This window comes from Schistocerca gregaria, chromosome 1, assembly GCF_023897955.1.
Source record: "Schistocerca gregaria isolate iqSchGreg1 chromosome 1, iqSchGreg1.2, whole genome shotgun sequence".
Taxonomy (NCBI): Eukaryota; Metazoa; Arthropoda; class Insecta; order Orthoptera; family Acrididae; genus Schistocerca; species Schistocerca gregaria.
Genome location: NC_064920.1, coordinates 997,800,589 through 997,821,847, shown reverse-complemented (window position 1 = coordinate 997,821,847; position 21,259 = coordinate 997,800,589). Strand labels below are relative to the sequence as shown.

At 43.5% G+C, this 21,259-nt stretch overlaps 1 protein-coding gene across 1 annotated transcript in view; it reads right to left on the bottom strand.

Annotated features, from left to right (window-relative positions):
• LOC126312183 (phospholipase B1, membrane-associated-like) overlaps positions 1–21,259 on the bottom strand; it is a 147,996-nt gene that overhangs the window by 37,333 nt on the left and 89,404 nt on the right. The window contains exons 3-5 of the mRNA XM_049992239.1: positions 19,325–19,538; positions 18,604–18,830; positions 10,443–10,605 (exon numbers count right to left, since the gene is read on the bottom strand). Of these exons, the coding sequence (XP_049848196.1) occupies positions 10,443–10,605; positions 18,604–18,830; positions 19,325–19,538 (604 nt within the window). The remainder of the gene's footprint in view (positions 1–10,442; positions 10,606–18,603; positions 18,831–19,324; positions 19,539–21,259) is intronic.

Here is a 21,259-nt window from a genome sequence, read left to right as displayed (position 1 = left end):
AGGCCGGGTGGACGTACCGCCGAATTGCTCAACACGTGGGGCGTGAGGTCTCCACAGTACATCGATGTTGTCGCCAGTGGTCGGCGGAAGGTGCACGTGCCCGTCGACCTGGGACCGGACCGCAGCGACGCACGGATGCACGCCAAGACCGTAGGATCCTACGCAGTGCCGTAGGGGACCGCACCGCCACTTCCCAGCAAATTAGGGACACTGTTGCTCCTGGGGTATCGGCGAGGACCAATCGCAACCGTCTCCATGAAGCTGGGCTACGGTCCCGCGCACCGTTAGGCCGTCTTCCGCTCACGCCCCAACATCGTGCAGCCCGCCTCCAGTGGTATCGCGACAGGCGTGAATGGAGGGACGAATGGAGACGTGTCGTCTTCAGCGATGAGAGTCGCTTCTGCCTTGGTGCCAATGATGGTCGTATGCGTGTTTGGCACCGTGCAGGTGAGCGCCACAATCAGGACTGCATACGACCGAGGCACACAGGGCCAACACCCGGCATCATCTTGTGGGGAGCGATCTCCTACACTGGCCGTACACCTCTGGTGATCGTCGAGGGGACACTGAATAGTGCACGGTACAACCAAACCGTCATCGAACCATCGTTCTACCATTCCTAGACCGGCAAGGGAACTTGCTGTTCCAACAGGACAATGCACGTCCGCATGTATCCCGTGCCACCCAACGTCCTCTAGAAGGTGTAAGTCAACTACCCTGTCCAGCAAGATCTCCGGATCTGTCCCCCATTGAGCATGTTTGGGATGGATGAAGCGTCGTCTCACGCGGTCTGCACGTCCAGCACGAACGCTGGTCCAACTGAGGCGCCAGGTGGAAATGGCATGGCAAGCCGTTCCACAGGACTACATCCAGCATCTCTACGATCGTCTCCATGGGAGAATAGCAGCCTGCATTGCTGCGAAAGGTGGATATATACTGTACTAGTGCCGACATTGTGCATGCTCTATTGCCTGTGTCTACGTGCCTGTGGTTCTGTCGGTGTGATCATGTGATGTATCAGACCCCAGGAATGTGTCAATAAAGTTTCCCCTTCCTGGGACAATGAATTCACGGTGTTCTTATTTCAATTTCCAGGAGTGTATATGTTCAGTACAGTGGATAAAAAGAATCAGCATTGTGTTATCTCAATGAGGAACTTGATACTTTCAGTACAGGTTAGGAGGATGTTTAGGAACTATGGCCAAGAATAAAAGGATAGTTGACTATGCACTGGATAGATATGTACCTATAAGGACAGTTGGTTATAGAAGGGACCTTAGACGGTGTAAAGTCACTGTAAAGAAACTTCTAAACAAACAAATACTACTGCATAATAGATGTAAAACAAAGCACAGGAATATACATGGAGAGACGCTGAATAATTTGCATTTGGCTGTTAAGAAAGCAATGCTTGAAGCCTTCAGTGAATGCCGTAGCAGAATACTGTCAAATGATTTTTCACAAAATCCAAAGAAAATCTGGTAGTATGTAAAGACTATTAGGGGCACCAAATGTAATGTCAGTTCCTAACGAATGAGACAGAAACTGAAACTGCAGTTAGCAAAGAAAAAGCTGAAATGCTCAAATCCGTTTTCAAATGTTCCGTTGCAAAGGAAAACCCAAGAAAATTTCCCCAAATTTAATCCTCGTACTACTGAAAAGATGAGTGAAACAAGTGCTAGTGTCAGTGGTGTTGAGAAACAAGTAAACTGTTAAAATTAAACGAAGCTCCAGGGCCTGGTGGAATCACTATCATATTCTATACCAAATTTGCCGCTGACTTAGCCCCTCTTCTAACTATAATCTATTGTATATCCCTCGAACAGAAAACCGTATCTAGTTGTTGGAAGAAAGCACTGGTCACACCAGTATACAAGATGAGTAGTAGCTTGATCCACAAAACTACCACCCAATATCATTCACATCGTTTTTTTGTAGAATCTTATAACATATTCTGAGCTCAAACACAGTGATGTACCTGAAACAGAAAGATCTCTGCCTTGCCAACCAACACGGATTCCGAAAGCATTGATCATGTGAAACCCAAATCACATTTTTGTCACATGACATACTGAAAACGTCGGAGAAAGGAGGTCAGATAGATGCAGTATTTCTTTATTTCTGGACTCAGAACCACCCTTATCCTTATATGGTGTATCAAGTGACTGGATTAAGAACTTTTGGGTAGGGAGGACGCAGCATGCTATCTTGAATAGACAGTCATCGTCAATAAAGAATTAATTTCGGTTCTGCCCGAGGGAAGTGTGTTGGGACCCTTGCTGCACATGTTATATGTTAATGACCTAGCGGACAATATCAATAGTACACATAGACTTTCTACAGATGACGTTATCTATAATGAAATACTGTCTGAAAGAAGCTGCATAAATAGTGATATCTGATAAGATTTCAAAGTGGTGTAACGACTAGCAACTTGATTGAAATGTTAAGAAATGTAAAACTGTGCTCACAACAAAACGAAAAAACGTAGTATTCTCTGAGTATAATATCTGCGAGTCACAGTTGGACAAATAAATGCGTGTAACACTTTGTAGGGATATGAAGTGCAATGATATCACAGTCTAAGTCGTGGGCAAAGCGAGTGTTAGACATCGATTTATTGGTAGAAAATTAGATAAGTGCAATCAGTCTACAAAGGAGACTGCTTACAAATTAATTTTGTGACCCATTCAAGAAAATTGCTCCAGTGCGTGGGAACGGTACCAAATAGGACTAACAGGGGATACTGAACATATGCAGTGAAGAGAATCACGAATGGTCACAGGTTTGTTTGGCATGTGGCCGAGTGTCACAGAGACGCTGAAGAAACTGAACTACAGACTAACAATGTTTCAAGAACTTGCTTTAAATGATGACTATCGGAATGTACTACAACCCCTTACGTATAGCTCACATAGGGATCGTGAGAATAAGATTAGAATAATTACACTATGCACAGATCCGTACCCAAAGACTGGAAAGTTGCACAGGTCACACCAATATTGAAGAAAGGTGGTAGGAGTAACCCATTAAATTACAGGCACATATTATTAACGTCGATATGCAGCAGGATTTTGGAACTTGTATTGTGTTCGAACATTATGAATTACCTCTAAGAAAACGTTCTATTGACACACAGTCAACATAGATTTAAAAGACATCGTTTTTGTGAAACTCTACTAGCTCTTTACTCGTATGAAGTGTTGAGTGCTACTGACAATGGATTTCAGATTTATTCCATATTTATGGATTTCTACCACACAAGTGGCTTGTAGTAAAATTGCGTGCTTATGGGATATCGCCTCAGTTATGTAACGGGATTCGTTATTGCATGTCAGCGAGGTCACAGTTTGTAGTAATTGACGGCAAGTCATCGAATAAAATAGAAGTGATTTCTGGAATTGCCCAAGGTAGTGTTATAGGCCCTTTGCTGTTCCTTAGCTATATAAACGGTTTGGGAGACTATATTAGCAGTCCTCTTAGCTTGTTAGTAGATGACACTGTCGTTTATCGACTAATAAAGGCATCAGAATGTCAAAACAAATTGCAAAACAATTTAGAAAAGGTAACTGTGTGGTGCGAAAATTGGCAGTTGACTCTAAATAACGAAAAGTGTGAAGTAATCCACATTAGTGCTAAAAGGAATCCGTTAAACTTCCGTTACAGGATAAATTAGTCATATCTAACACCGTAAATTCAACTAAATACCTAGGAATTACAATTACGAACAACTTAAATTGGAATGAACACATATAAAATGTTGTGGGGAAGGCAAACCAAAGACTGCGTTTTACTTTAGGACACTTAGAAAATGTAACAGATCTACTAAGGAGACTGCCTACACTACGCTTCTCCGTCCTCTTTTAAAATACTGCTGCGCGATGTGGGTTCCTTACCAGATAGGATTTATGGAGTACATGGAAAGATTCAAGGAAGGGCAGCACCTTTTGTATTATCGCGAAATGGGAGGCGGAATATTATCACGAAATTACAATCACCAACTTTCTTCTCCGAATGCGAAAATATCTTGTTGGCACAGATCTACATAGGAAGGAACGATCACCATGATAAAATAAGGGAATTAAGAGCTCGTACGGAAAGATATAGGTGTTCGTTCTTCCCGCGCCCTATACAGGATTGGAATAGTAGAGAATTGTGAAAGTTGTTCGATGAACCCTCTACCAGTCACTTAAATGTGATTTGCAGAGTATCCATGTAAATGTAGAAACAATCATCCTTCCTGCGCTCCAAAAGTGAATGGAAAGGGAAGAAATCCTAATAACTGATACAATGGGACGAACCCTCTGCCAAATGCTTCGTAGTGGTTTACAGGATGATGTAGACATAGATGTAGATGAACAAAATCAGTTGCACTGTAACAATATTTTCGCTATTCGACGCTGTTAATATGATGAAAGAAGAGATGAAAGATGAAAATTTTGGTTATTTTTTTTCACCAGAACCACAAATCAAAAGGGATCGATTAAGTCTTTCAAAAATATTAATTCGCATTTCATGAATTTTCTTAACATTCCACAACGTACATAGAGAGGTTTTCCTAAAAATGGGTCGGTATACATCAGTCGATATGCCGACCAAATTATGATGGTTTGGGTGTCAGTAATTGTGGCCCTAATGTGTATGTACGAAACGTGATGGGTTTCCAAACAGCAGTGAACACGTTCTGTGAAACTGTCGGGGAGCAAAACTAGATGTTAATTATTTGCATGAAACTAATAGTAAATATTTGATAGTAGTGAATCACTGAATTTCTTGTTTTTATAACCGCGTTTGCGCGCTTGTGAGCAAAAAAGTTTTCTGAGCTCAAACACAGTGATGATGTACCTGGAACATCATCCAAACACGTGGGATGTGATGTCCATATTGTTGGCAACAACGCAATATCTGGTAACAGTCACTCGTTCAAACAAAGAAATTCAGTACATTTAGGATAAATTTATAGGACAAATAAATTCATTGACGTGATGCAGAATTTTAAATTAAGTTTACTGCATGTCTTATAAAAACTTTTAGGTAGTATCTCCACCTACCCCCCTCCCTCATAGTCAGTATGACACAGTGTCGGCTTAGTAAAATGCTTGATACCACCGAATGTTTTTGCAAATCTGCTGTAATGCAGTTCCTCTTACTTTACAGTTTATCAGTGTCCTTATTCAAAATTTTCGACTTTTCGCAGCTCAAGATTAATCGCGTATAACATTTTCTATCTATATTTCCTCCTGAAATAGATGCTAACTAATATTTTATATTTATTTTATATATGAAGATGATCTTTGAGTTATCATTTATGCCAATCTGAAACAGACCATTACCAGAAATATATTTGAAAATTATACGTCTACGGTTTCTTTCATGACAAAATGTCATCCGTTATCACTTTACAGCGTTAGTGAAACAACGTGCCTTCGAGGCAACTTCCACTTTTCAGATTACAGTCACCATTATGTGACAGGCATACAACACACTTGTAGAGCATACGAATTACCTACGTTATGGCTCTGAAAACGTCTTATGTATCTGTAGCTGGCTCGCTGACATGCCCATGGAAGAAAAATTACACTCTTCTATCTCAGAATGATGTCCAGGTTTAGTACAAATCGGATAGTGATGCAGTGCAACATAGGCACAGTCATTCAGACAGTGAAGTTGCTCAGTTACCTGTCAGTTCCGTAAATGGCAACCTTTATTACTCAGGCCATTGTACTGGGTAATTACAAAGTCCATAGAACATTTTAAAAATCGTTTTAAGTAAAAGGTTAAATGTAGAGTAACATATGATACAGTAGGTGAAAGACAAACTCTCAGAGTTATTTTCAACGTGGTGCTGGCATTTTCAGAAAACCGCGGACAGTTGCGCCGCCGGCCTCAGTTACTGAAAATGGTAGCATTTACCTCAACGTGCTGCAACTGTGGCTCATGCCACAACTTGAAACTGATAACCGGGATTTCATCCATTAACAAAATGGCGTCCTCTTCACATTCCACAACTGTGGACGAGATTACCTGAATCAGACGTCGCTGGATAGAGTGTAGTGCGACCCCAGAACTAGCACTATTCGAGGCCCATCGCGGTCGCCATATTTGGTAACTTGCGACTTTTTATTGCAGGGGTTACATTAAGGACAGCGTTTACGTTCCACGTCTACCACAGAATCTCGAAGATAATGCGACACCACATCAAAACATCTGCTCTTACCACCTCTCCTGGCGTGCTGCGTCGAGTATGGGCATAATCGGACTACTCATTATATTCATGCTATGTGACAAAGGAAGGATGCATGGAACATTACAAACGTCCTTAAAAGAAGTTGCGAGGGCATTTAAAAAAAACGTTGGGAGATCACCTTTCACATAGTGTATCATTTGTTACGCTGTTCAGAACCGTTTATCTGTACCGATTTTTCGAAATGTCACCTTGCAGTAGAATTCCCTTATGAGAAGTAATCTCAGGCAAAATGCCTCCCTACACTACTGAGTGTATAGAAATTTTTAGCAACCAGGCTGTTATAGATTTTCTGATAATCATATGCCTCTGTGACGGGCGGGTGTTGGGGGGGGGGGGGGGGGGGGGGGGAGGTGTTAGGACACAAACTTCACTGCATAGTTCCACACACCACCTACGGTCATGGTCAGGGAAAACGACCTCCTAATAGGGAAAGAACCCTCCGAAGAGCCGACCGGAGTGGCCGCGCGGTTCTACGCGCTACAGTCTGGAGCCGAGCGACCGCTACGGTCGCAGGTTCGAATCCTGCCTCGGGCATGGATGTGTGTGATGTCCTTAAGTTAGTTAGGTTTAATTAGTTCGAAGTTATAGGCGACTGATGACCTCAGAAGTTAAGTCGCATAGTGCTCAGAGCCATTTGAACCAACCCTCCGAAGAGGAGCACTGATTGCCATTGCACAAAAGCAATGTTTTCAGCCAGTGTCCGCGAAAGACTATCGTAGCGGCGGTGCAGTTGGGTTGTATCGTTCACCGACGGTGTCTGTACACTAAGCACCGTGTCCAACTGTAGTCCGTAGGAGGCTGCAGAAAGCAGTTGGCCAGACTTACCCACTGAAGAGGCCCGGTGTCCTCCGGCTCACCGGATTTTGCCCAGTTACACCCAAATTCCACCAAGGTATTAGACACATGGCAACTCCCCGGTTGGCGGGACTTAAAGATGAAATATTACTATCGTGTCGAAGTATTTTACCGCAACACAAGACTAATAACTGTCGGGGGCGCTTGTAGTTAGCCCCACCACACGCATCATACCGTCTGAAAATAAATGTTACCCCAGGGATAGTGTAGTTACAGAACGTTTTATGGGTAATAGCCCCGCAGTATGAAAAAGAGTTGAATCGCGTCCTGAAGTAGATTCCCATGCATGGTCTAACATCTCACAGGACCTCCTCTTCAAATACTGCTTGTTTCCCGTCGCAGTAGGAAGATACTTCTGTACGCAGAATTCCTCTGTCGACATTTGACACCTTCTTCCTACCGAAGAACGCCCGTTGCCTTCTTGGGACTGAGTGGTTCCCGATGTTTTGTGGGAGAAACATAGTGATATCTGCCAAGGGACTGAGCCGTCACAAAAAAAACTCTATTGCTCGTGAATCGCACGCCATCACATAGCCCAAGTCCTCAAACAACTGTATCAGTAATCAGCATTCTTTTATTAATCGAATTCACAGAAATCAACAAAAATGTTGTCTATAGTTGTAATGTTTGTGTTTGCAAGACTACTCTCGCATCGTGTGATGACTACGCATCGAGCACGCTCATGCAACCCTCTATAGCACAAATCATGCTGCCATAGACGCCTGGTATCCTAGGGAGTCTCCGAAAAACTAGAGAAGAAATGGTATGTGACAGCTTCGTGGGTAATCTTCGTGCAGTTCGCAGGGGTTATATCGTAACCGCTGCTCATATGCAATTGGTGGCAGGTCACTAATAAATCCCGAAAATAAATCCACTCTTGAGACGATGAAATGAAAGAATAGTATTGCATTTTTGGCCAAGAGACTCCGTCTTGGGTTGTTCGGTCGCCTAGTGCAAGGCTCTTTATTTGACGCAACATTAGCGAGTTGCGCATCAACCCACAGACGATGGCTCTGGTCGAATTACCCCGACCCCTCAACCAGTGCCGCTTATTCAGGATATTCAGCACCGTCTCCTGACTGCGGGTGGCTCCCCTTAATGTGTAACGCAACAACGGGCTCAGCTTAATTTTTGTCTGTGTTGTAAAATACTAGAAAAGACGTTCATCTTGCCTTGGTGCCAGCGTTTAGATGTTTCGCCACTTCGGTGGGAGATACACTACTGGCCATTAAAATCGCTACACCAAGAAGAAATGCAGATGATAAACGGGTATTCATTGGACAAATATATTATACTAGAACTGACATGTGATTACATTTTCACGCAATTTGGGTACATAGACCCAGAGAAATCAGTACCCAGAACAACCACCCCTGGTCGTGATAAAAGCCTTCATACTCCTGGGAATTGATTCAAAGAGAGCTTGGATGGCGAGTACAGGTACAGCTGCCCATGCAGCTTCAACACGATACGACAGTTCATCAAGAGTAGTGACTCTTGCTCGGCCACCATTGACCAGACGTTTTCAGTTGGTGAGAGATCTGGAGAATGTGCTCGCCAGGGCAGCAGTCGAATATTTTTTGTATCCAGGAAGGTCCGTACAGGATCTGCAACATGTGGCCGTGCATTATCCTGCTGAAATGTAGGGTTTCAAAGGGATCGAACGAGGGGTAGAGCCACGGGTCATAACACATCTGAAATGTAACGTCCACTGTTGAAAGTGCCTTCAATGCGAACAAGAAGTGACCGAGACGTGTAACCAATGGCACCCCATACCATCACGCCGGGTGATACGCCAGTATGGCGATGACGAATACACTCTTCCAATGTGCGTTCACCGGGATGTCGCCAAACACGGATGCGACCATCATGATGGTGTAAACAGAACCTGGATTCATCCGAAAAAATGACGTTTTGCCATTCGTGCAGCCAGGTTCGTCGTTGAGTACACCATCACAGGCGCTCCTGACTGTGATGCAGCGTCTAGGGTAACCGCAGCCATGGTCTCTGAGCTGATAGTCCATGCTGCTGCAAACGTCGTCGAACTGTTCGCGCAGGTGGTTGTTGTCTTGCAAACGCCCCCATCTGTTGACTCTGGGATCGAGATGTGCCTGCACGATCCGTTACAGCCATACGGATAAGATGCCTGTCATCTCGACTGCTAGTGATACGAGGCCTTGGGATCCAGCACGGCGTTCCGTATTACCCTCCTGAACCCACCGATTCCATATTCTGCTACCAGCCATTGGATCTCGACCAATGCGAGCAGCAATGCCGCGATACGATAAACCGCAATCGCGATAGGCTACAATCCGACCTTTATCAAAGTCGGAAACGTGATGGTACGCATGTCTCCTCCTTACACGAGGCATCACAACAACGTTTCACTAGGCAACGCTGGTCAACTGCTGTTTGTGTATGAGAAATCGGTTGGAAACTTTCCTCATGTCAGCAAGTTGTAGGTGTCACCATCGGCGCCAACCTTGTTTGAATGCTCTGAAAAGCTTATCATTTGCATATCACAGCATCTTCTTCCTGTCGGTTAAATTTCGAGTCTGTAGCACGTCACCTTCGTGGTGTAGCAGTTTTAATGGCCAGTAGTGTACGAGGGCGTGCTGAAAAGTAAAGCCTCCGAATTCTTTATGTGATAATTCTCAAGAATTTTTAAATAAAACAGACGTTATTAACTTTCTAAATCTTTGCACATCATGTCTAATTTTTTGCAGCCCTCTTCCACTAGAACGTATAACATGGCGGTGTATCACATAACTATGTCGCCGCGTGTGAAACAGCGTGCTGTAACTGACTTTCGAATTCGAAGAGTTCGTCCACACACGGCGCACCCACTCCTTCTGCATGAAAATGCCAGGCCACATGCAAAGTCTGAGACTTCCGCAAGAATCCGAAGAACGATTTTTATCTGTTTCTAAAACTTAAAGAACACCTTTGACGACTTCTCTTTGATAGTGATGAAGCGGTGGAAGCAGAGGTGAAGTTGTGGTTCCGTCAACATAGTCAAACATTCTATAGTAACTACATCAACAAACTGGTCTCTCGTTTGGGGAAATGTGTTCATCGCAGGAGTGACTATGTAAAGAGAAATAAATATGTAGACATGCATAAAAAGATGTAGAATTTTAATAATGTTCGTTTTATTTAAAAAGCTTTAAGATTTTTCACATAAAAATTCTGATACTTGCATTTCAGCATGCCCTCATATGTCATCGTCGTATGTCTTTATGTTGCCATGTGAGAGGTAGGTATTCATCAATTAACAGCACAAGAGGACGAAGGCGTGTGTTAGGTGACATTTTAAACAGAAACAAAGTCGGATACTTGCGAGGAGCGACCACCAGGTTGACGATGGTACGTGGCAGGTTGGCTCGCAGGTAGTCCAGCGTCTCCATCAACTCACGGCGGTGGTTCTCGACCGCGCCGGCCGCCTTCCCTTCGTAGCACATGTCGATGCAGAAGTCGTTGCCACCGATCAGTATCGTTACCATCTATAACGAAACATTTCAACATGTTTCATGTCTGTCTGCACATTTGTTCGACGGTATAACTATTGAACACGCTTTTGGAATACACTGTGTAAGTAGGCTGTTCAGGTTTTATGTTGGTAACGTCACATAGCGCTCTGTATGAAAATCACTGACTGTGCAGTGTGTAGTCTGCGGCTGATTTGCATTGTTGGAATATTTCGTATTGTAGTGTTTGGCAGTTGGATGTGAACAGCGCGTACAGTTGCGCAGTTGGAGGTGAGCCGCCAGCAGTGGTAGATGTGGGGAGAGAGATGGCAGAATTTTGAGAGCAGACGATCTGGACGTGTGTCCATCAGAAAGAGTAAATTTCTAGTACTGGATATCATAAACTGATATATATATATATATAATGACTTTTGAATATTATTAAGGTAAACATAATGTTTGTTCTCTATCAAAATCTTTCATTTGCTAACTGTGCCTATCAGTAGTTAGTGACTTCCGTAGTTTGAATCTTTTATTTAGCTGGCAGTAGTGGCGCTCGCTGTACTGCAGTAGTTCGAGTAACGAAGATTTTTGTGAGGTAAGTGATTTGTGAAACATATAGGTTATTGTTAGTCAGGGCCATTCTTTAGTAGGGATTATTGAAAGTCAGATTGCGTTGCGCTAAAATATTGTGTGTCAGTTTAGTGTTGATCAGAATAAGTAAAGAGAGAAATGTCTGAGTACGTTCATTTCTGTTCAGCTGTTTGAAAATCAAATAAGGTAAGGGGTTTACCAGCACAATAATTAATAATGTTTTTAAGGTGAGGTTCCAACTGGATCTATATGCAGGAGAACCATTCCTTTTGTTTTATTGTTACAACTAGTCATTATACTTGTAGATGGAACGTCCTTGATCTGCACTCTCAAAGACTCCTCCTTTTTTGCTATGGTCTATATAGTTTGTAAATTCAGTGACACCTCAATATTGCTATAGGAAAATACTTTCGGTTCTTTGTATAATAAGTTCAACATCAGCATATCAAATAGTTTTTACGTTAGCGCTATAATTAAAATAATATTATCCTCTTACACTTTCTCAAGATTTAGTCCATGCAAACATTAAAAATATACAGAATACATAAAATCTATTGTTTTAAGAAGTACAACAACCAGCCAATTCTTTAGTGTTTAATTATGCCGACTGCAACATGGCGGATACTGCGCTGTTCTGCTACACGATACAAGTGAGAAAGTGTTTGTGGTACATCTGTAAACACGAAAATCGGATTAACAAGAAGCAGAGAAAGCCAGCTGTAGCAACTAAACTGCTATCGATGTTTTAACAATGTACTAACTGACAATTCAAATATGCATTACGCCAGTTGAAGAAGGGTGAAAGACCAGAACGCATATTGGTATAAAAAAATGCATAAATAGGGCTGGTTGCTGTGTTTCTTAAAATAATATAATCCACAGAAGTGGTATAATCCACAGCCTAGGAGCTCAACAACCAGCAGAATGAATTAATTATTGTTGAATACACAAAACCTTGTTTCATCCCCTGCTATATCTTCTTTTGTTATACAGTTATCCAAATCTTATGCAGGATGTTTGACTCTTACAGGGACAAATGAAAGGGGCGACTACACAACAATGTAAGAAGCAAATAATCCTAATGAACACAGGTCCTAAGACCAATGGTCTCTCCGATGTGATGAGTTACCACTAGGTATATGAAACCTTATAACAGAGTCCTCGACCATCCCTACTGCAGGTATGCACTTGAGGACAAACTCATTACAATAAGGGTTCCACACAGCCATCGTTACATGAAGGCTGTCATCAACAAATCTCTTCGTCGATGCCTGTACACTTTCAAATATACCAGACACGTTTTGAATGAATTGACAACTATACGTAATGCGTTTGCTCGGCCCATCGATACTACCAATAGGGTTGTAATGCACCAAAACCTTTAAATATCCTCACACACAAAAAGCCAATTGGCTGAAGTCGGGGGACCTGGAAAACCATAGTATTGGCATGGCACGATTCGTCAAAGATTCGTGCTACATTTTTACGAGCAGCCACACGGAAATGAGTCGGCTCAACATCGTATATGTACCACATACCCATCCTTTAGCCCGGGTTCCCGGGTTCGATTCCTGGCGGGGTCAGGGATTTTCTCTGCCTCGTGATGACTGGGTGTTGTGTGATGTCGTTAGGTTAGTTAGGTTTAAGTAGTTCTAGGTTCTAGCGGACTGACGACCATAGCTGTAAAGTCCCATAGTGCTCAGAGCCATTTGAACCATTTTCGAACCCGTCCTTTAATCATAAAAAATACCATCCCAATTGTCTTTTGGCTCATGTTGCAGGAAATGAACGTACACACGGCCAGTACGTCGACCAGGTAGAAAATGTGGACGTACCGAGGAAACCCTTGCTTTTCCGGACCTTTCTTCTTCTCTTAAAAATAGATGTCACTTTTTCCTTGTTGAAGGAAGGGACAGCAGACTGTGATAACTGAGTATCATTGTGTTAGCCTACGGGGGACTGCTGTGGCTCCGTAAAAACTATGGAATAGCACCGCATATTGTAATATCATGTCCATTAAGAACACATTCCACTAGAAAGTAGTTTAAAATATGCACACTCATAACTTGTAATTGATGTTTGTTATTTGGGGACGACAATCACGATAATGTATTGATAATCACGATAATGTATAGAAATACGAACGAATGCAGTCACCAACAGTGTACACTACCATCACAGTTTCTAAATAATACTGAGGACACGCTTTAAGGTGAAGCAACAAGACGCTATTTCCTAGAGGCAGCAACAATCTACTTCTAAGAGCAACTTTTATTTAAATCAAGAAAAGGATGTTCTAGTAAACCATGAATTGCATTACTTACAGAATGACACATTTAAACTTCCGTTACTTTTACAGTCGAATATTTATTGGTACAACACACTTCGGCAGCCAGGAGTCTTCATCAAGTGCCTATCTTAGTCAAACATCAATTGCTACATTAAACATTCCTGTGAAACGTGAAAGTTGTTTTTTAGGTTACGCCAGCGATGTCATGTCCCGAAATAGTGTTGTCCACATCTGGAACAAACATCAAAGTGACAAGCATTTAAAAAAATAGAAAATAACGTATGTAGTATACGTAGCGCATCATATGCTTGTTCAACAATACAACAGCTGTATGAAACGTGTGCCGTGATGAAGCTGTTTCTTGTACTATAATACAATCACTACACTTGCAATTGAAATTTGTCTCCTTTATTCTCCCTATTTCCACCAGAAAATAGTTTTACCCAGGTTCGTTTTAATTACTCGCCGATTTCTTCCTATTAAAATGAAATGGTTCCACGTCTTTAACGCTGTATTTCACGATTTTTGTAAAATTATGCTAGTCATTGATACTCAGTAAGTCAACATAATTCTGACCCCTGAAGTAGGCTTGTCTTCGACAATCCAGAGAGAAAATTATTCCTGTTTGCTCTATTAAATACAGTGCCTTTAATTCAAATGTACTTTATCTCCGTATCTGATTAATTCATTGTAGCTTTACTATCATTGCATAGCGCTTATTTCTCGTACATAGTGATGTTGTGAATCTAACAGTGTGTAACTACATGATCTTCACAATGAATCATAATCTAGCCCCATAGTTGGTGGCTAGCAGACAATTTGGTCAGTAAATAGCAGTGCACATCATTCACGGGAAAAATAATTTCTGTTATTTGATCACAGGGTCTCCTATGGCTGGATCTTAGGAGCTCACAAACGTCTACAGCGTCGAATATCTGACTGTTGCTGCAGTTGGAGTTCAAAGAAAGATTGCTACTGGACACGAACGTCGATTCAGTAACTGTTAGGTCCAGACAATCGCAGCGTTATGGGGTAGTTGGAAGTCCAATCATCTACATCTACATCTACATGACTACTCTGCAATTCACATTTAAGTGCTTGTCAGAGGGTTCATCGAACCACAATCATACTATCTCTCTACTATTCCACTCCCGAACAGCGAGCGGGAAAAACGAACACCTAAACCTTTCTGTTCGAGCTCTGATTTCTCTTATTTTATTTTGATGATCATTCTTACCTATGTAGGTTGGGCTCAACAAAATATTTTCGCATTCGGAAGAGAAAGTTGGTGACTGAAATTTCGTAAAAAGGTCTCGCCGCGACGAAAAACGTCTATGCTGTAATGACTTCCATCCCAACTCGTGTATCATATCTGCCACACTCTCTCCCCTATAATGTGATAATACAAAACGAGCTGCCCTTTTTTGCACCCTTTCGATGTCCTCCGTCAATCCCACCTGGTAAGGATCCCACACCGCGCAGCAATATTCTAACAGAGGACGAACGAGTGTAGTGTAAGCTGTCTCTTTAGTGGACTTGTTGCATCTTCTAAGTGTCCTGCCAATGAAACACAACCTTTGGCTCGCCTTCCCGACATTATTATCTATGTGGTCCTTCCATCTGAAGTAGTTCGTAATTTTAACACCCAGGTACTTAGTTGAATTGACAGCCTTGAGAATTGTACTATTTATCGAGTAATCGAATTCCAACGGATTTCTTTTGGAACTCATGTGGATCATCTCACACTTTTCGTTATTTAGCGTCAACTGCCACCTGACACACCATACAGCAATCTTTTCTAAATCGCTTTGCAACTGATACTGGTCTTCGGATGACCTTACTAGACAGTAAATTACAGCATCATCTGCGAACAATCTAAGAGAACTGCTCAGATTGTCACCCAGGTCATTTATATAGATCAGGAACAGCAGAGGTCCCAGGACGCTTCCCTGGGGAACACCTGATATCACTTCAGTTTTACTCGATGATTTGCCGTCTATTACTACGAACTGCGATCTTTTCTGACAGGAAATCACGAATCCAGTCGCACAACTGAGACGATACCCCATAGCTCCGCAGCTTGATTAGAAGTCGCTTGTGGGGAACGGTGTCAAACGCTTTCCGGAAATCTAGATATACGGAATCAACTTTAGATCCCCTGTCGCTAGCGGCCATTACTTTGTGCGAATAAAGAGCTAGCTGCGTTGCACAAGAGCGATGTTTTCTGAAGCCATGCTGATTACGTGTCAATAGATCGTTCCCTTCGAGGTGATTCATAATGTTTGAATACAGTATATGCTCCAAAACCCTACTGCAAACCGACGTCAATGATATAGGTCTGTAGTTAAATGGATTACTCCTACTACCCTTCTTGAACACTGGTGCAACCTGCGCAATTTTCCAATCTGTAGGTACAGATCTATCGGTGAGGACCGGTTGTATATGAGTGCTAAGTAGGGAGCTATAGTATCAGCGTAATCTGAAAGGAACCTAATCGGCATATAATCTGGATCTGAAGACTTGCCCGTATCAAGAGATTTGAGTTGCTTCGCAACCCCTAAGGTATCTACTTCTAAGAAACTCATGCTAGCAGATGTTCGTGTTTCAAATTCTGGAATATTCCATTCGTCTTACCTGGTGAAGGAATTTCGGAAAACTGCGTTCAATAACTCCGCTTTAGCGGCACAGTCGTCGATAACAGTACCATCGGCACTACGCAGCGAAGATATTGACTGCGTCTTGCCGCTTGTGTACTTTACATACGACCAGAATTTCTTCGGATTTTCTACCAAATTTCGAGACAATGTTTGGTTGTGGAACCTATTAAAAGCATCTCGCATCGAAGTACGTGCCAAATTTCGCGCGTCTGTAAATTTTAGCCCACCTTCGGGATTTCGCGTTCTTCTGAACTTCGAAAGCTTTTTCCGTTGCCTCTGCAACAGCGTTCGGACCTTTTTTGTGTACCACGGGGGATCCGTTCCATCTCTTACCAATTTATGAGGTATGAATATCTCAATTGCTGTTGCTACTATATCTTTGAATTTGAGCCACATCTCGTCTACATTCGCATAGTCAGTTCGGAAGGAATGGAAATTGTCTTTTAGGAAGGCTTCAGTGACACTTTATCCGCTTTTTTAAATAAAATTATTTTGCGTTTGTTTCTGATGGATTTGGAAGAAATGGTATTGAGCCTAGCTACAACGACCTTGTGATCACTAATCCCTGTATCAGTCATGATGCTCTCTATCAGCTCTGGATTGTTTGTGGCTAAGAGGTCAAGTGTATTTTCGCAACCATTTACAATTCGCGTGGGTTCGTGGACTAACTGCTCGAAATAATTTTCGGAGAAAGCATTTAGGACAATCTCGGAAGACGTTTTCTGCCTACCACCGGTTTTGAACAAGTATTTTTGGCAACATACCGAGGGTAGGTTGAAGTCCCCACCAACTATAAGCGTATGAGTGGGGTATTTATTTGTTACGAGACTCAAACTTTCTCTGAACTGTTCCGCAACTGTGTCATCGGAGTCTGGGGGTCGGTAGAAGGAGCCCGTTATTAACTTAATTCGGCTGTTAAGTATAACCTCCACCCATACCAATTCGCACAGAGTATCTACTTCGACTTCACTACAAGATAAACCGCTACTGACAGACACAAACACTCCACCACCAATTCTGCCTAATCTCTCTTTCCTGAACACCGTCTGAGATTTCGTAAAAATTTCTGCAGAACTTATTTCAGGCTTTAGCCAGCTTTCTGTACCTATAACGATATCAGCTTCTGTGCTTTCTATTAGCGCTTGAAGCTCAGGGACTTTTCCAGTGCAACTACAACAATTTAGAACTATAATTCCGACTGTTCCTTGATCCAAGCACGTCCTGTAATTGCCAAGCACCCTTTGACATTGCAGCCCATCCCGCACTTTCCCGAGGCCTTCTAACCTAAAAAACCGCCCAGTCCACGCCACACAGCCTCCGCTATCCGTGTAGCCGCCAGCTGAGTGTAGTGAACTCCTGACCTATTCAGCGGAACCCGAAACCCCACCACCCTATGGCGCAAGTCAAGTAATCTGCAGCCAATACGGTCGCAAAACCGCCTGAGCCTCTGATTCAGACCCTCCACCCGGCTCTGCACCAAAGGTCCGCAGTCGGTTCTGTCAACGATGCTGCAGATGGTGAGCTCTGCCTTCATCTCGTAAGCAAGACCGGCAGCCTTCACCAAATCAGATAGCCGCTGGAATCCAGAGAGAATTTCCTCAGATCGGAAAGACGTCAGTCTGACGTGATACCCCTGATGACTATCTCACACTCAAACACCAACAGCTCACACGACTTAATCGTGTAGCTCATCACCGAAATTAATAGTTCAGAACTTCTAACGAGGGCTTTAAGGCTCTTGAGATGACATATTTGATCATTCAAAATAATGAGACGTTAAGATTGCCGCTTAACGCTAAATTATACGAGGGCTATTTTTTTCAACCAACCGATCGGTCGCGAAATGGAAATCACAGTGAAAATCAAAACCGTTTTATTTGCAACATTTAGCTACACGTTCCAGTTACTTCTCTATATAGTCGTCACTGCAGCTTGGACACTTGTCCTAGCGTGGTGTCAACTTTCCAGTACCCTCGTCAGACAACGCAGCCAGTTGTGAAATCCGCCAATTTCCTACGTTGGTCTGCGCCAAAATGCCGTCATCATAGCTAGCGGTTGAGATACTGAAGAAATGAAAACCACATTCAGGCACCTCCCAGCTGTATGGTCGGTACACTTCCTACCGGAAACGCTTCAGGAATGTCTTCGTTGCCCCTGAAGTACGCATCGGAGAAATATCTTGAAGAAGGAAACGCAAGACTGTTACGGTATGTGGGCTCCATCAAATCAGTACCTCAGCAGAAATTCACGTCTGGCAGGAGATATTTTCTAGGCCCCTTTACTTGCTCTTTGTGCACTCAGAACTGGGAAGTGCCACAGTACGCGATGAACGTGCATACTAGAAACATTTCACAACATATCTGCGTAAAGCTTCACTGGATTCTCACTGTGATTTTAATTTTCCTATCGATCGGGGTTTAAAAAAATAGCTTTTGTATTGGGTGAACGAGTGTTGAGCACACAGAGATTGGGGAAGCGGAGCCGGTGACGCACCTTCCAGTGCCTGCTGACGTCGACCTGGGGGTGGGCGCGCATGCGCCGGACGAGCAGGCTCGCCTGCCATGGCAGGTCGCGGCTCATGGCGCCGCCCTCGGCCACGTTGAACTGCGACGCGTGCTGGTGCGACAGCGAGTCGTTGAGCGAGTAGCCCACCAGCCGAGGGTTGAACTCCTTCAGGATGTTGGGCAGCGTCAGGAACTGCCGCCAGCTGCCCTCGCCTCCTGGCACAACAAATCATGGCTTATTAGAAAGGGGAAAAAAACACCTGCTGTGCCTCTTGAGTAATATGGGGTGTCACAAATTTTTAGGGTCAAAATTACACAGACACTAAAAGATCTAGAACTGACAAGGAACGCCTTGAGTGCGAGGTCGCAGGATCAGTCTTTAGTAGGGCCCATTTGAAAGTGTTAATTATGACATCAAAAATATTAGCTACTAATGACACACCATGTGCATCAAAAGGGTGACCGAAGATGATTGTTCGAGAGGTGCAGTGATGAAGTTTCTGCGGCAAGTATGTATGACATTTTACAAAATGGACATCGTCGATAATCAATAAATGTTTAAAACAAACCATTAACTTGCACCATAAACAGCGAATGAGAAAAAAAGGGAAGTAATCTTAAGTTCTTTGCGGTTAGCTTTCCCCCAAAATAAGAAATAAAAAGAATGTTGTAAGAGTACTTGCTACGTGACGAAACACAGGCGCCCTTACCAATGGACCAGGACATGCCCTTATTCTCGATAGCGACCTGCAGCAGGTTGGAGGCGACGTTGCCGTAGCCGGCGGTGAGGCTGTCGCCCAGTGCGGCGACGACGTCGACGTCTCCGGGCCGCAGGCGGTGCACAGAGTCCGGGGGCGAGGGCGAGCGGCCGAGGCGGGTGTCGCACGGGAAGGGCCGGTCCGAGGGCACCTCCGGCTGCAGCATCTGCAGGCACGCCCAACAGCAGTCAGCGCAGCCGCTTATGGAATGTCTGTCTGCTCCAGTTACTTCTGATACCGCAAGTAACATTCAAGACTCTATTTACACTTGTACAGGACAGACAAAATAAAATTGCTTCAAAAATGGCTGTGAGCACTGTGGGACTTAACTTCTGAGGTCATAAGTCCCCTAGAACTTAGAACTACTTAAACCTAACTAACCTAAGGACATCACACACATCCATCCACGAGGCAGGATTCGACCCTGCGATCGTAGCGGTCGAGCAGTTCCAGATTGTAGTGCCTAGAAACGCTCGGCCACCCCAGCCGGCAATAAAATTGGCACCAAAAATATCTAACGCACCTTTAGATAGGCAGTCCTATTTTCACCTACGCCACATGCTGATGTTATGTTTACGTTCATACCTGAAGATGCATGAAATACTTTTGGAGCGAGTTTTGCAATGGACATTCGAAAAAAAAATGAGCCGGAGGCTGTAAATTCAAAATCACCGCACTGATTGTAATTCCATTGCCTAAGGAAGAAGGTGCTGAAGCTCCGAACTCGTCACTAGAGGGACATGGACACACATCCACGTGACCACAGAGTGAATATGTACATACGTCGATCGCCAGTTGCCCTCATTAGTGCCGAAAACCGAGAAATGAAGGCTTCAAAAGAAGAGAAAAGAGGCATGCTACATTTCATTACAGCGGAAGGAGTGCGACGAATGGACATTAAACGAACAATGGCACAATTGTATGGAGAGCACTGTATGTCCGTTCCAACTTCGATGTTCAATCCCACCTCTCGGGCAATGGCTGAAAACGTAGCTCGACGGTGTCCAGTAATGAGAGCTTTCTAGATCTCGCGTCATTAGCCAACAACATCCGTCCTCCTTTGAATCGCTTTTACCTCTCCTTGGGTCTTGTAAAAATGGTTCAAATGACTCTGAGCACTATGCGACTTAACATCTGAAGTCATCAGTCCCCTAGAATTCAGAACTACTTAAACCTAACTAACATAAGGACGTCACACACATCCATGCCCGAGGCATGGACCACCTAGAACCGCTGGGCCACACCGGCCGGCTGGCCCTTGCAACGGACATGCAGTGTTCTTCGTATGTTTGTGCCATTCGTTGACGGATCTCTGTTCCCCGCACTCTTCCTCTGTCAGGAACACGCTCCACCCTTTTTCTCTTCCTTTAAAGCCTCCATTTTCCAGTTTTCAGCGCGAATGAGTATAGTGGACGATCGACGTGTGCATTTTCTCACTCTGTCGTCACGCAGACGTGCGCCCATGTCCCACTAGCGGAGAGTTTGGCGCTTCGGCCCTCTGATAGGGACAATACATTCTTCCGCAGGCGATGGTCTTATGATCCCTTCAGCGGTTTTCGTTTCACTGACTCAGACTTGTTTCTCTTTGATTGCACGTTATAATTTGCGACCTATAATTAATTAATGAGTGTTTTACTGAGTTTAGTGTTATTTGTGTAAGCGGTAATATATCACTGGAACATTTGCCGATTGGCTGAAGTATGTTGAACCACTTCTGAGAAAGAAGTAAATCCTTCCGATATAATTTCTCCAGTAATCTCAAAAATTTTAGAAAAGTAACACTCAAGCGCCTTCTTAACAACTCGGCTATGAATAAACATTGTCTAAGTCAGTTTGGGTTTCTAAAGAGTTCCTATATTGGGAAGGTCACTTAAAAAAATCGTAGTT